The following is a 16,188-nucleotide window of genomic DNA, read 5'->3' as shown; positions in this document are numbered from 1 at the left end:
TCACGGTGATGCCAGCGCTGCCTGGTGAGCTGATGCCGAAGCGCAGCACACATACCAACATACCAATACCAATAAAAACACATTACTGTCATGTGTCATGTCGTAGGTCATGTCAGTGTTGTCGCAGATAGGGCGGCAATGTTGGTAGAATTTGAATAATTCACAAATGAGCACCAAAATGTTGTAGAGAAATTGCTTGTGACCAGGGTTGTTAAAATATCAAAATATCAGCCCTCAGCAACTACAATTATCCCGCCTGAATATTCATGCCTCAAATACAACTGCTCTTCTCTCTTCATTGAAACTCTCAGCGCCGAACATAGCCGAACACGTTTTCGTGCTTGCCCACTCGCGATTGACATTTTCCTTTTCTCTCTCATTCCCGCTTCCACGATCATCCTACCGCAAAAGCGTTTAACCACAAAAGCCGCCACAAAACCAATTTCGCAAACGCAGTTTGACGGGACGTCATGCGTGGTCGGATCCTAATCGCCATCTCGCGTTCTCTCATTGCAGTTTTTGGAGAGATTGAGAGACTCAGCGGTGAGAGCGCATAGTCGGGGTAAAGGGGAAGAGTGATAGAGAGAGAATGACATCGCTGGGAATCACGAGACACAAGAAGAGATCTCACAAGCTATAGTGACGGCCACTATACTCTCGGATATTTTTGGTGCAGAGATAATCTATTGATAGCTTTTTTATCACTCATTTGCAACACTGCTTGTGACCATTCGAAATATTAGTGCAGATATTCGAATGTTTCTAGATTCTCCGTTAGACAACGAAGATGCACACGAAGCGAGAGCACCTCGTGTGCAACGAAATGAGCTTGCTGCGCGTGTGCAAGTGTATAAGTATGAGCGCGTCGACTGGGTAGATTGAAATAGAGTTATCTAAGCTTGCTCTCACGCACACTAGCACGCCATTTGTTTTGCTGGCTGGTACAAAATTTAACCTCAATCTTTTTCGTGTACGTACACGCAATACATGCGCACGTAGATAACTCTATTGAAATCTGCGCAACGCGCACGTTGAGAGAAAGAGAAAGAGAGCGAAAACGAACGAAAACTACGATCGCTGCGGACGTGGCGTGAGAGTGTAGCTGATGAACTTCGGGATGAACACGCGCGGCGTGGTTGAGGGAAGTTGAGAGAATTGGGTCCTAAAATGAAGCTTAGATTTTTGATATTATTGTTTACAGCGATAAAGCTTATTTTTCTGAGTACAATAACCATTTGTACGACCACAAAGAGTTGAAAATTGATTTTTGAATCAATTTTGAAAAATTAACCTCGCGGTCCTTCTTGACAGAAAAGCTCCTACTTGACAGCTAGTTCCAAGGGGACCATAGTTGATCCATCGAAAAAATGTTGTCTTGTCAAAAAAAAAATTCTGCATTAAAATGAAAAAAAGTGATCAGAAATGGTTTTTAATCGTGTTTTTTACCGTTATACATAAAAATTGACATAGGGCTTTAGTACCCAATTGCGTGTGTGTTTGTGCGCTTGTGCACCGACCGATTGTGTCGGGACTGGCCTTCGGGTTCAGGGGATTCTTCAGTCTGGCGTTTTATGCTGTAGCGAGCGGTTGTGTTTTATGCGGTGGGTGGTGGGACCAAAAACAAACCGAAGGTTCGTTTCCGAGTGTTTGAAAAGAAATGAAGACCTGGCCTGAGTTACGACAAGTGTATGTGTGAGACAATCAAGCCTTAACGATTGTAAACATCAGCAGCTGATCGAGATAATTTTGTTGTTGCTGATCGTCAGTACCCGATGCAAAAAATTTAAATCAATGTCGACGGCCGATGATGACGATGGATCAGTTCCGTTTCCAATGGCAGAACCTCAGGAGCCAAATCATGCGGCAGCACCAGCAACGACGCACTACAACCCCAACAACTGGTCCTCCCCGTTGCTTTCAAGTTCTGTCGAAATTCCTCCTCCTCCAAAACCTCTAACTCCTGACACCATCATCAACAAGATACCCCTGGTCACGAAAACACCAGTAGAGGCCGCCGAAATACAAAAATCAAATTCAAATCTCCCGGAATTGATTCCCACGATGGGCGTTTGGAAACATCTATGTGGAACATGTCCACGGTGCAGTTAACTTGCGCCAAACAACAAAAACGCAAAGAAACAGTTCCGTTTCCAATGGCAGAACCTCAGGAGCCAAATCATGCGGCAGCACCAGCAACGACGCACTACAACCCCAACAACTGGTCCTCCCCGTTGCTTTCAAGTTCTGTCGAAATTCCTCCTCCTCCAAAACCTCTAACTCCTGACACCATCATCAACAAGATACCCCTGGTCACGAAAACACCAGTAGAGGCCGCCGAAATACAAAAATCGAAATCGAAACAGAATAAGCAGGATAAGCAGGTTGCTCCGAAGAAGATGACTCCACCACAAGATCCGGCTTCCTCCGCAGTAGCGGGCGCCTCAGCAGCAGCCTCGACATCGGCAGGCAATTGAGCAGGCCTACCGGATTAATAGTGAAACAAAAGGCCATGGCCGAGACTGCCCCAATCTTGTCCTGCAAAGCCTGGATTGTGATTCACCGTTAGAATTCCTGTTGCCTATCGAGAAATTAAAAGTGCAACATGGAGTTAAACTTTCTGTCAAGCTGCTGTGAAGTATTCCATGACAGCTGTGAAAGTTTCACTCCATGTTGCCGGCTCACATCTCTCTTTTTAATTTCTCGATATATTACACTTTTAATTTCTCGATTGCTGCAAAATCTTGCAGTTTCAAGCTATCGAGCGTTCACTGTATCCTCGATTCCCAACACATCCAAACAACCCCTCGTCATCTCGCACTCAAAATCTACCACCTGGGTCCACCGGCTTTGACAGTTGGCACTTCCGGGCCCGCGTCAAAAAAGAACCCGCAAAAAAAGCTCAAAGTAGGCGGCACGCGGGAGCAGGCGCTTCAGTTCACTTTTCGCTTCTCAACCGACTGGACGTGTGCTTTCTGGTGTAAGTTTTGAAGGTTTCTCTCAATTTTTTTTTCTTTCTCTTGCTCATGATTGGTGGTGGACCGTGAGCTGCGGCGAGGTTAGCGAGGAAAACAGGAACCGACTTTTGCGGGTAAAGTAGCGACGTTTTTGGGCTGGAATCGTGGTCATTTGGAAGATTGGGGCTTGGTGCGTTGAAGGAAGCTGGAGTTTGGCCGGAAGTGGACGAATTTGGCGGTGCAAAAAGCGGATTGATTTCAAGGTGATTTTGGCTGGCCACCACTCAGCCTGCTTCGTTTTTTTCTTGCCGCTGACAGTTGGTGGAGAGCGAATGAGAGAGAGAGGGAGAGAGACGATCGAAAGGAAAATTTGAACAGCCGACGAATATGAAGGAGTAACGGAAAGTGCAAAAGGGAAGCGCGCGCCTTTTTCTGATTTGGTCGCCAAGCGCGGAAGCTGGAGTTTGATGGAATGTTTGGCCACGGGAGTTGAAGGAAATTACAGCATGCCATAGATGCATGATTCAGAAAACAAGATTTCAACAGTAAACAAAAGGAAGCCATCGAGTTTGGAAACTTTCCGGAAAATGTTAGAAGCTCGATGCAGCCGGGCAAAGGTCAACGGAATCTGCACTAAATGTCACGAAGAGTTCACGAGGCAAGTGAGTGACACACATTAGAAGTTCCATTAGCATTGCAGAGAATTTTGCAACATGCTCTCGACGCGGGAATAACCTTCTGAAAAGGCGCATCTCTTTACTGGAATCATTTTAAAAAAACCCAAGCTTCTCAACCCACTGCTTCATGAAACGCCAAGTTGTTGGATATACAAAAAACATTCAGAAAGACATTAAAGCTCAGTTATCTGGAAAGTCAACATTCAATACAGTTGAATCAACTTAAATGGTATAGATTGATGATAAAATGCTGAGCATGCAGATGTTATGCATTCTAGGTACTTGAAGTTCACGTTCGTGTTAAGGAAGCGCTCATTTTGCTTGCTAATTCTCTGTACCATCGAGTAAGACGTTATTCAACGTCAAAAAATGTTAGTTGCAGTTTTCCAGCAATCTAACCCACTCCACCATCATCGTGCTCCAAACCTAAACCTTTTCCGATTGTTGTTTTCCACCGGGAAGTCGGCTGACGTCAGTCTGCCTCGTCGAAAGAGTTGGAGAGAATTGGCGCCAGAGAAACGAGAGAAAGAGCGAAACTTACGTGCCCTGTACTCATTGCTCTGGCACACAGGAAATTTCTCGATTCCGCAAGCTTTTTCGCGTGGTGGTTGACGTTTCCGACACTCCGGCTCCTCATTCGGTGTGATTAATACAATTCTAATAATTTCGTAATTTTGTTTTCGTTTAAACGCAGATAAGCGAAGAAGCAAGTCCCCGGGAGTGTGACGTCGACGACCTTCGAAGCAGCGCCGTCGCCCAGACTGACCTCAGAAAGAGCTTGAAAGTTTTCGTCCCGCAAGCACCAACCACACACACACACACACACATCCAGGATGGCCGAGGGTGACATGCCGACGTTCAAGTGCGTGCTGGTCGGAGACGGCGGCACCGGCAAGACGACCTTCGTCAAGCGCCACATGACCGGCGAGTTCGAGAAGAAGTACGTCGCGACGCTCGGCGTCGAAGTGCACCCGCTGGTGTTCCACACGAACCGGGGCGCGATACGCTTCAACGTCTGGGACACGGCCGGCCAGGAGAAGTTCGGCGGGCTGCGCGACGGTTACTACATCCAGGGACAGTGTGCCATCATCATGTTCGACGTGACGTCCCGCGTCACCTACAAGAACGTCCCCAACTGGCACCGGGATCTGGTGCGAGTGTGCGAAAACATCCCGATCGTGCTGTGCGGCAACAAGGTCGACATCAAGGACCGGAAAGTGAAAGCCAAGGCGATCGTGTTCCACCGGAAGAAGAACCTCCAGGTAAGACGGAAAAACTCAGCTTTGATCCCACAAAATAATCTGCGTACCCTTGACTTGGTTGTGATTGTTTCGGTTCGCAATCGAGGGGCTAATGTGCGCTAGAGTAAACGACAAACGACGATCTTGCCTGTTTCCTAGATTTTACCCCCCGCTCTCAGGGGTCTAGTTGTGGAATGGTGAGGTCGAACAGCTGTTCGCAGCATCTTGGAAGAAGGAGGAATAAAAGAGGAAGAAGTAAATTTCCAGGTGTGGTTAGCAAGCACACCTTTTGACCGTGGGTTTAAATCTCGGGTTTGTTTTAAGAAGGACGAAATTGCTACCTTGGTGGCAAATGCAATTATGATGAGCAATCACAAGCTATTTTGAAATTGATTCGTCGTAAATTGATCGAAACCCGTTCAAAAGACACATGCCTCTTGCGTGCTTTCTAAAGCAATCATCAAACTTGAGAAAATGATGGGCTATCTAAAATCACTCAACACAGAGAATAAATAAGTTGGGTTGAACAGATAAGTTGATTAGAAATAGTACTTTACTGTGGTTATCTACAATCTACTTAGAAAACTTGTTGGGCTGTTGTACGTTGCTATGTAGATGGTTAAAAACAATCCTTTTATATGGAAATGTCAACAAAGCGTAGATTTTGATTTTTTTTAAAGTCCCTTAAAAACCTTGTCATCATATTCAAAATGATGTTGGCCAACGTCGTAGCATTTTAGGTTAATTAAGTGTGTGTGTGTGTGTATGTGTTAACTTCTGTATTTGGGAAATGCAATTCCGGTAAAAAAAAGTCAAGCTTAATAACATAAGTGGGCCAAGGTGGATTTGTAAACAAACAGTGCGTGTTAACATTAGAAATTAGTAGGATAGACTTTTTGTTATGTATTCTAGGTACTTGAAGTTCATGTTCGTGTTAGGGAAGTGTGTTGTCTTCCTCACCTTACTGCGGAACGGCTATAAAATCACTCGATTTTAAGAAATGAACTACTTAATAAGACCTCCCACCTCCATGTATACCTATCGACTCAGAATCAAATTCTGAGCAAATGTTTGCGGTGGGTCACTCGATTCTCTCGAGACTGGCTAAACCGATTTTGTTTGTTTTTCGATTTATCTTGGGATCCCATAAGTCGCTTTTAAAAATTGTGCAGTTTAGTTAAGTACTTCAAAAGTAATGCTAAAAAACGATTTTGAGTTAAGTTCGAAAATTGTAAAAAGGGTGCTTTTGTAAAAAACCCCGTCATGTTATTCCTTTTTAAAAGGGTATTTGAAAAACCTTTCCCACACATGTAAGATATTGAAGATATGATAACCCTATCAAAATTTAAAAGCACATAAGTGTTACCTATTTATGCACTTTTTGAAGGCCGGATCTCACCGACACACAGACATTCGCTCAGAATTTGATTCTGAGTCGATAGGTATACGTGAAGTCTAGGTATTCATTTAAGAATTTCATTTTTTTGTGATTTTTTATTTAACTTTTTGTCACTAAAACTTGATTTACAAAAAAAAAAAACTATGTTTTTTTATTTTTTTATATGTTTTAGAGGACATCAAATGCCAACTTTTCAGATATTTCCAGGTTGTGCAAAAAATCCTTGAGCGAGTTATGAATTTTTGAATCAATACTAATTTAAAAAAAAATCGAAGTATTGGTCGCAAAAAAATTTCAACTTCATTTTTCGATGTAAAATCAAATTTGCAATCAAAAAGTACTTGAGTGAAATTTTGATAAAGTGCACCGTTTTCAAGGTAAATCCATTTTTAGGTGACTTTTTTGAATATAGTAGCAGTTTTCCATTTTTTTAAATTAGTGCACATGTTTGCCCACTTTTGAAAAAAAATATTTTTGAAAAGCTGAGAAAATTCTCTATATTTTGCTTTTTCGGACTTTGTTAATACGACCCTTAGTTGCTGAGATATTGCAATGCAAAGGTTTAAAAAGCAGGAAAATTTATGTTTTCTAAGTCTCACCCAAACAACCCAATATTTACTAATGTCGATATTTCAGCAACTAATGGTCCGATTTACGATGTTAAAATATGAAACATTCGTGAAATTTTCCGATCTTTTCGAAAAAAATGTTTCCCTAAACTGTAGGGCATGCGTATTGTCATTTATTGAGCTGCTTTTTTTAATGTTTGACTAATATAGCTAAAAAGTTTTTTCTGATTTGCTACTATTTTATCCTTTTCATTTTATTGAATTTCATATCAAAGCCAAATTTAACAAAACAATCTAACAATTAACTTTTATTTTTTACATTTTATTCAAAATGTCGAACAGAAAACAAACATTTTTTTAATTTCCACTGGAGCCATTCACACAAATAATTAAATATCGTGAAAATTAAACAGGTGAAATTGTCTAAAAGGTGACTTCAAAGAAAAAAACTAACTAAAAAATATTATTTTAATGTTGAATAACCAAGCATGAGTTTTTTTTATTTCTTTCAAAATTCTATGTTTCAAATCTCAAATTAAATAATGATTAAATTGTTATTACGGCTAATGAAAATATTGCTAAATTAAGTTAGTTTCCTTAGTAAAATTGGTAAAATATTTTTTAGAGTATCAAGTAACCAATCTTTATTCTCAATATTTTTCTTTACTCTGATGAATTTCAATTTTTCAATCTATTTTTTTGCTCCTCCGTCAAATCATTGACCGGAAGAAAAGGGAAAGACGACTTTTTTCACTGAATGTTACTTTTACAAGAATGTTTGCTTTAAATTGATTTCTCAAAAAAAAAAAACAATAAAATTAAAAAATAAATCTGTGCAATCTTTAAAAAAAAAATATCACAATGTACTTGTTCAATCAAAATTAACAAGTTTCGGTTGAAAAAGGCAGAGTATATAAAAAAATCGAGAATATTTTTTTTCTTTGACTGATTTTTAGGATTTTTATTAACATCGTTTAAGTTTTCGCAGCATTCACTTCTTAGTAAATGTTCTATCCTGGGTGCTGAAAAGACAGAATGCGTAACGTGATTTTTGAATGCTCCCCACTGCTCCTCACTAATACATCTGCACTACAGCTGTAAACATAAACAAAGTGGAAGGCTATGTTCAAGCTCAAGCGTGACATATTTTTTGCTGCGGAAATGACTTGTTTTGATTTTTTAAAATCTGTTCATGTTTAAATTTTCGTTGAAACTGCTCAGTCATGTTCACCAAGAAGAGAGCGACAATAACGACGGTAGGAAGAAGGTTAAGAGAGCGAAAAGAAGAACTAGATTAGAGGCGTGGTTGTGTGATCAAATCTACAGCTGAACACTACTTTGGTGTCTTGGGACAACTAGAATCCCAAGGATCACGGTGGCTTAAGGGTAGAGTACCCCGCTAGAGACGTGGGTGGTACGGGTACGAATCCCGTCTGTGATCTGGTGATTTTTTTTGCTTCTTAACCACTTGATACTACCAGTTGTCGTTTTTCTTCGAATATCGTCTTCCAAGTGAAAAATTAAGGGCTTCGCAATTTTTATGTTCGTAGACTAATCGATGGGCGGCCAAAAGAGGCCTTTTTTGATTTCCACGTGACGAAATATTGCGTCAGAAGTGGGTAGAATTTTGTGAATCAGAAGAACAACCGAATCACATTTTTCAATTGAAATCTTATAAAATTTACTTAAAAATCCTTTTAAAAATGAAATATTGATCATGTTATTTTTTTTAATGAATTGGTTTGAGAAAAATTATAAGTTTCACGGGATTTCGTGGAAATCTTCAAATTTCACGAATTTCACGCTGTCCGCGAAATCGTGAAATTTCACCAACCCTAGTGGTCACCAAATAGCGGTTGAAACAGGAAAAGCATTCGTAACGCCATCTTTGCTTAAAAATCTGGATAAAAACAAGTTATGAATATATCTAGAGTACTTTTTCAAAAGGTCCTATGTGCAAAAACCTCAATCTGAGAAATTTGATGATAAAGTTTTGGTGCACATTTTTAAATCCCATTCAAACACGTTTGGGTATTTTTCGATTCTGAAAACGCCCAAATGGGTCTAGAGTAATGCTTTTCAAGTGTACATCTCGGGATTTATAAAAGACAAGATTACACTTAGTTCTGACGCAATTTGGTTCATACAACCTGTGAGTGCACATAGGACACGTTTCATAGAACAATTTTTGCACATAAGACATTGGCATTGGACTATATTTATGTGGCATTGCTCATAAAACTTTATCAAATAAAATGTAAATCTCGATTTAAAAAAACTACATTTTTGTGATAATAATGTATTTCCAACCCTATCGCAACGTGTAGGCAACAGCTGACGAAGAGCATGAAATATTTCAATGCTTCCAGCGCGTGAGAGGAGAGAGAAGCCGTTATTTACCAATGAGCTTCTGTCAGATGGGTGGCGGGTAGGATAATTTACGATGCCAAATTAACCAATGCGCCAATGTAAACAATCATTATTGTTTACATTGGCGCATAGGATAATTTGACATGGTAAATTATCTTATCCGCCTATCGTGCTGTGAGCGCACATACTACATGTTTTAATCTTTCGTTTTTGAAAGTTTTTGCCCCAAGTAGTGTAAACATATTATTTAACACTTATAAACAGGTGTTCCGATAGCCCCCCAGCAGCACTGCATGCGCACAATTTTTATGCAAAAGTGGCAGATTACCTGGAGGCGGGCTAGCGCGGATCCTGGTGATGTACAACATCCGCGAGCGGGACTGCACCGTGGACGCGTACCGGTTGCTGAACGAATATGCCGACGATGGGGGGCGAATCGCCGCCTACAACAAAGGAACAACCTACCGAAGAAGGCGCGGCAGAGTGAGAAGAGGTCGAGGAAGACATTTCGGTACTGGTGGAAAAGCAAGCCAAAGCGACCAAACGGAGAAGAAAAAGGACCGGTTCGAGTCGGTGGACAAATGTGGACAGATGTGTTTCGGTGACCGCGTTCGGGTTAGTCGCGTTGTATCGGCCGCATGGTCCTGGCTAACCTGCTTCGACAGATGCGTCGAGTAACCTCCGTCGATGACGATGTACTCCGGGGAGAACAACGGCGGATCGGGGGTGAGCGATCGGTTGAACCTGCGGTAACGAAGGATGCAAGATGTTGATTCAGGAGCTGCCCTGAGAACCTTGCTCTTCGCCAAAGAATTATTCCGATCTCAGGGGTTGGATCTCCGCACGGGTTCTACAGCAGTTGCTTGGCCGACGAGTGAGGTCAGCTTGGGATTTGAAGAGCGCAAGTCGCACAAAACTGGAATCAATTGCTTTGATCGAGGTGCTTATGCGGCGGTCCGAATCGCGCGCATTTACCACCTCCAGCATCTTCGGGTTAACGAACGCCTCGAAGTCATGTCCCCGAGCAAGTCCAGGATCTCATCCGAGTACTGGGTAAAGTACTCGTATGAATCGAACGCCGCTAAACTGCCAGGGCCATGAACGAGTCGGTTAGGTTGCCGACTTAATGCCGTTTGGGAGGAGTCTGGAAAAACGGAAAACATCTGGTCACAAAAAAACAGAGGCACAGAAGAAAAACACTTGTAGCGTGCTGTGCTGTGGATTGCTGTTGGCAGCAAGAATTGGAAGTTCATCAGCGGGACTTTGCCGGACAGCTCCAGATGCTGCAGGCAGGTCAAATCATACGGCGAGTACGCCCAATGGACGTAATCCAGCATTGCATTGCAGACTGCACGATAACAGAGGTAGAAAGGTAGTCGTGCGGTTCTGGTTGTGACGTAGTTCTTAAGCTGGCTGATGAGCAGCTATTAGGACCTGTCGAGCGCGAAGAGTCACAAGCGATTCTTCAGCGAGGTAAGTTCGCTCATATTAGCAGCCAATTCTTCGTAAAACCAGATAGTTTATGGCTGGCTGTGAGAAAAGATCGTCACGACGACGAAGCCGCGACGCACTTGTCGTAGTGTCCATGCTGGAACTGAAAAACCACGGTGTAGTACTGACCGATCGTGCACGGCCGCCATGCGACAGCGCATTCCGTTACGGTGGCGCTGCTCCAGCTGGACGATGCCCTGCGTAGTCAGGAACAACACGTCGTTATCGAAGCGCTTATGCAGAGCCTTTGTAACCCATAATAATGTACGGTTTGTCCGACTGGATCCGCTTGGTGATCAATTCTTCATGAAACTATTCGTCTCTTGCAGCGTGATCAGATATTTTTGTGTCGTACGGAAATCACCAGAATCGAGAGTTCCTTAAGTGCAATTTGTAATTTTTTCCCCCTTCAAGAAACAATGACCAAACGCACCTCGACGTAAAAGCACCGGGAACTTAACCGCCGCAACCTCTATGTTTCCGCCCGCTCCGGTGGCCTCAGAAACACTAGTCTCAGCAGCTCGTGCATTTTTGGATTCTCGGACACGTTGTCCCAAGCGGCCCAGACGACCTTCATCTGCGTGCGTAATTATGAGTTTGCCGTTGGCGAAGTTGTTGATAGCCGATCCGCCCGGGTTCCGGCAATCTTAATGTACTCGACGTTCGTCTTGAGGTTCTCTGACAGACCATGACCATGGTTTCTAGAAGCGTCCTCCGTACCACGTCCGCCGCCGCTTGGTTGGTCGTTGTCGGGGGACCAGGTACCGTAAAACAGTGCTGCGGGTGATGAAAAAGTAGTTTAAGCTTGAGGTTTATTAAATTTAACAGGATAACATTTCCCTCCTGAAATGTGTTAACCGGTACCATGGCCATCCGAAGTCGTCCCTGGCCAAAAGGTGGGGTGTATTCTGGCCTTCCGGATGTTTTTTGTCGGTTCCGTGGCCATCCGAAAGGCTTCCCTGCGCAAGAGGGGTGATGCTTTTTGGCCATCCGGATTGGCCACGGAACGGACAAAATCTATCCGGGCGGCCAAAAAGCATCCTCCCTATTGCACAGGAACACCTTCCAGATAGCCACGGAACCAAGAAAACCCATCCGGAAAGCCAAATAATGACCAGGGTACCGGCAAAACCAACCCGGAAGGCCAAACAAATATTCGCCCTCTTGCACAGGGACGCCTTTCGGAGCCGATCCCATGGTCAGTAAACCAGGAATCATCTTTGGGAATTACGGTAATTTTCCACCCTACTTACCGTATTTTTTTTTGCCGCAATCTTTAGCCCTCCGACACTTTTCTTTTAAACTCAGACAGTCCAGAAAATCTCACAACAATGATCTGTCCGGATCCTATCAACCAAAACAAAAACATATTTTATGCTGTTTTATAAGTTGTTTTGGTATGTCATGCTGGGAGTCGTATCCGCCAGATTCGGGAGAGAGAGCTCATTAGTTAAATTTCGCTCTTCTCTTTTGCTGTGTCAGGCATTGAAACATTTCATACTCTCTTACAGCTGACGTCTACACGTTAACCGGATCCTAGACAAACATTATTTTTAAAAAGATATATGGATATAAAAAAATCTATCATAACTTTCTAATTATTCAATAAAATGCGTACATACGTCGTTATTATATTAGCGTATGTGCATAATGATTAAAATATATTTAAAATTGTACATAGGTCGATTTGTTATTGTGGTATGTGCATCATTTTACAGAATGCACATAGGACATTGAGAGGTAAAACGACGTACATTATTTTGTATGAAAATTTAAGAGAATGCTCATAGGTTATTTTGCATTTCGCTAATAATTTTAAAAATTAAATACTTAGAAGAAATCGGGTTTGAAGATAGTGTAGTTTCGGATATGCAGAACGTCATGCATTGAATAACTCAGTTTGTTTACTTTTGGCGCATAGGACCTTTTGAAAAAGTACTCTAGATATAAAGGTTGCAGTGCTACAAACATATCCACATCCCAAGATGGGAAAGCGAGAATTGCGGAACATATTTGTTTACTTTTGAGGGTTTTATCACATGTCGATATGCTGACATGACGGCAGCGCTTTCATGCCAAATAAACTAAAACTTTCCCTCCAAACTATCCCTTTTGCAGTACTACGACATCTCCGCCAAGTCCAACTACAACTTCGAGAAGCCCTTCCTGTGGCTGGCCCGCAAGCTGGTCGGCGACCCGAACCTGGAGTTTGTCGCGATGCCCGCCCTCCTGCCCCCAGAGGTCAAGATGGACAAGGACTGGCAGCAGCAGATCGAGAAGGATCTGCAGGAGGCACAGGCCACGGCACTGCCCGACGAGGACGAGGACTTGTAAGAGAGGACCTTCGTCCGTTGCGGCCTCCCTCCCCTCCCCCAACTCCCCTTTCCCCCCCACAGTCTCAATACAAACCAACCAACCATCAGAACAGCTTCTTTAACGTTTAAGAAAAATTGCAAAATAAACCTAATGAAAAAAAGAAGAAGCAAAGCAGCGAGCCCCCGTTAACGTATTGTAACGATACTGAGAGAAACAAGCTGAGAAATTATGTTTAGTAACTATTGATTATGATGATGATGATGATGGTGAGAATCGCGAAAAGAGGAGAGCTTTTGTTTTTTTTTCTCGTCTTTTTCGGTCCTTTCGGTAGCAGCAAAAGGGTAGCGAAGAACAAGGAGTTTAGAAAAAGAGAGCAAAAAGAAGCCGATGTGAGATTTAGACTTAAGTATGTTCACACACACTAACACAGACACACACATTCACTCACACACGTAGGAAAAATACACACCTGCAACTATTTTGTTTAGTTGATTATCTTTTTCCCGCCAGCCCTCTTCAGCATTTCTAAATTCTACAACTGTAACTCAAAACGAATGCGCGCTGTTTTTTTTCTGTAATGCACTCTCGTTTCCTTGCGAGCAAAATTGCGTTTTTTTTTGCGTAGAAAGTTAGGCAAAGTTTTCCCTTTTTTTTTGTTGTTTCTGTAATATGTTTAAAACTGCAAGTAAGATTGTCGGTTCCCAATACATACCAGAATAAGAAGGATAAAAAGAGTGACTCACTCGCTGGTCACCCCCCTAATTAATGTAAAGTTAATTTAATTACACACAAATATATTGCTTTATTCTGTAAGTAAGGAACGAGAGTCTTTTATTAGTATTTTTTTTTTTGAGCCAGTTTCTCCAGGAAGAAACGATCAAGGTTGGATCCAAAGCTGTACATTTTCGTTCGAAACATTTCTTCCTGCTGTTTTGTTTTTACGTTTTCCTCCAATCAAATATTTCTAGCAAGCCCGTTGTGTTTATTGTTTATTTTTTCCAAACCTAAAAACACGGTGTGTTGAATCCAAATAAAAGTAAAACAAACTGTCCACGGCGACGCGAAGGCAAAGTGAAGCGACAAAATATGCTTAATCCTCGTAAGCGAATTGAACTTAGTGAGTGTACACGGTATGAATGCGTTTGAATAAAAAAAATCAATTTCTTTTAAACTTACGGCAATGTGCGACTACTCTTGTTATTCCGAAATAAGCCTTTTAGTCTAATGATAGAATTATCTTAATCCCTCAGGAGGGGTTGCTCAATTCTACTGACATAACCTCAATCACTAGACTTGAAAACAACTCTTGCCCCAACAATTACGTACAAACATCCCACCCGACACCATGCTGCTGCTCTGGCTGGTCCTACTGACGCCACTAGTCACCCCGGAAGTCCTCCCCCCAACCTGCCAGCTGAGCGACTGCCGCTTCCGCGCCCACCTCAACTGCACCCTCCGAAACCTGACCATCGCCAAGGCCCGCCCTCAGCCCACCTCCCAACAGTTCACCAAAGGCCACCTGTTTGCCCTGCTCCAGGACCCCACCGGGTGCATGTTCCTGACGCTGAAACTCACCGCGTTCGGCACCACCAGCTACGCCCTCTACCTGCTGGCCGGCAACGACCTCGAGCCGGACAGCGTGCTGGCGCACAAGTTTGAAACGTCGCAGGGCGCGTCGGGATGCTTCCGCAGGACGCCCACGTACGGCTGCGTGAGTCACGTGTTTGAGCAGCTGCGGCTGACCGTGTTCGAGCGGGACGGTGCGTTCACGCTGGAGGCTGGTTCCGGGTCGGGTACGCGCATGGAGTTCCGGGTGGAGGGGAAGGGCGAGGGCGGGCGGCGCTGCTCGCGCGATGGTGATGAATTTTGGAAGAGCTTGGATTGGAAGAGACGGTGTAACCGGAAAACGTTGGACTTGAGAATGGACGATTCGCCGATGGTTGTTGCGGCCGTTGAACAGGATTTGAGTTTTGGAGATATCGTTGGTATTTTGCTAGTTTTGTTGTTTGTTTGGCTTTTGGCTGTTGGGTTGAGGAAACTTCATTTTTGTATGCATTTAATGAGAGATTAATAAGGAAACTTCAGATTGTGCATCAATAAAGTATGTATTAAGTTTTATTGCTCCTTGCAGGAATTCCTAGAGTTTTGTGTCAATCGTGCTAGGCCTAGATTTTTTCATCACACTGCTTTGCAGGACTGAGAACTGTCAACTTTGCGCACTTTGCACCGCAGTAGAGTGCTGCGGAATAATTTTCATCATAGTTAGCAAACTGATTTTCCATCACACCATCAAAACAAAACAAGCCTGGAGTTTTTTTTTGAAAAGGTCCTGTGGTGCCGCCCTAACATTATACCAGTTTGAGCGGGCAGGTCTAAGTCAGTGTTACCTAGAAGTGTAATAATCGTGTAGCTAGTGTCAGGCGGGGGAGTGTTTGTGTGGTGTGAGGCGAACAAGTTGTACTGCCGGAAGTGACCGAACGATCTGGACAGGTTTCCGGATAGAACTCGAATAGGTCACCACAAATTGGCGACGAGGATGGGATCTGGAAGTTGGAACAGGTGCCGGTAAGGTTGTAAAGAATTGTTTACATTTGGAGGTCAGAAAAACATGATGCAGTGAAGTTTAATTTAGGTGCTGCTTGAACAATCTACACTCATAAGTTTTGAAAAATGTAGATTGGTAAACAATGGAAATCTTCGCTGTTCCCAGTCACGATATATTCTAGCAGAGCTGGTTCTGTCAGAGTCCTACTAGAATGGTGGAACATTTATGCTATAATGCTGTAAGAATATTCAGCTCTGTAAGAACTCTGCTAGAATCCAGCTAGGACGTCGTGACTGGGAAGAGGGTGCAACAAACAAACTTGTTATTTTTTCGGTGAAGTTTCGTGATGTTTTGGGAGTAGATTTGTTGACGAAAATTGGCCTGCCTGTTGGTGGACGACTTCCCTGGCGGAAACGAGAGCCAGTCGGATGTGTTGGATTTTGCAAAGATGCGGATATGACTGTTCAAGAAACCGTCCTTAAACCCAAGTATTCCTACGTCACGCAATTGAACTGATTTTTAAGTAACTTGAATACGTTGAACAGGAGCAGGCGCGGCCTTGGGCGTGGCTGAATGGCTATGTTGTTCGGTTTGTAAGCGGATGATCGTGAGTTCGACTCATCTGC

The 16,188-nt window shown here is 43.0% G+C and overlaps 1 protein-coding gene across 1 annotated transcript; it reads left to right on the top strand.

Moving 5' to 3' along the window:
• The first annotated feature begins 2,875 nt into the window (after positions 1 to 2,875).
• LOC6041026 (GTP-binding nuclear protein Ran) lies at positions 2,876 to 14,190 on the top strand. The gene is made up of 3 exons (XM_001850285.2): positions 2,876 to 2,977; positions 4,326 to 4,893; positions 12,820 to 14,190. The coding sequence occupies exons 2-3, from the start codon at positions 4,465 to 4,467 to the stop codon at positions 13,033 to 13,035; spliced, it is 645 nt and encodes a 214-aa protein (XP_001850337.1). The 5' UTR covers positions 2,876 to 2,977; positions 4,326 to 4,464; the 3' UTR covers positions 13,036 to 14,190.
• The last annotated feature ends 1,998 nt before the right edge of the window (positions 14,191 to 16,188 follow it).

The sequence above is a fragment of the Culex quinquefasciatus genome, chromosome 3 (genome assembly GCF_015732765.1).
Source record: "Culex quinquefasciatus strain JHB chromosome 3, VPISU_Cqui_1.0_pri_paternal, whole genome shotgun sequence".
In the NCBI taxonomy this organism is placed as follows: domain Eukaryota; kingdom Metazoa; phylum Arthropoda; class Insecta; order Diptera; family Culicidae; genus Culex; species Culex quinquefasciatus.
The sequence above is the reverse complement of the archived record's forward strand: the minus strand, read 5'-3'. Positions and strand labels throughout refer to the sequence as shown.

What these genes read in the sequence shown, in the direction of transcription:
- LOC6041026 (XM_001850285.2), top strand. Translation starts at nt 4,465, where the DNA reads ATGGCCGAGGGTGACATGCCGACGTTCAAGTGCGTGCTGGTCGGAGAC. An exon ending in ACCGGAAGAAGAACCTCCAG is followed by an intron (nt 4,894 to 12,819) that starts GTAAGACGGAAA and finishes TCCCTTTTGCAG; the next exon opens with TACTACGACATCTCCGCCAA.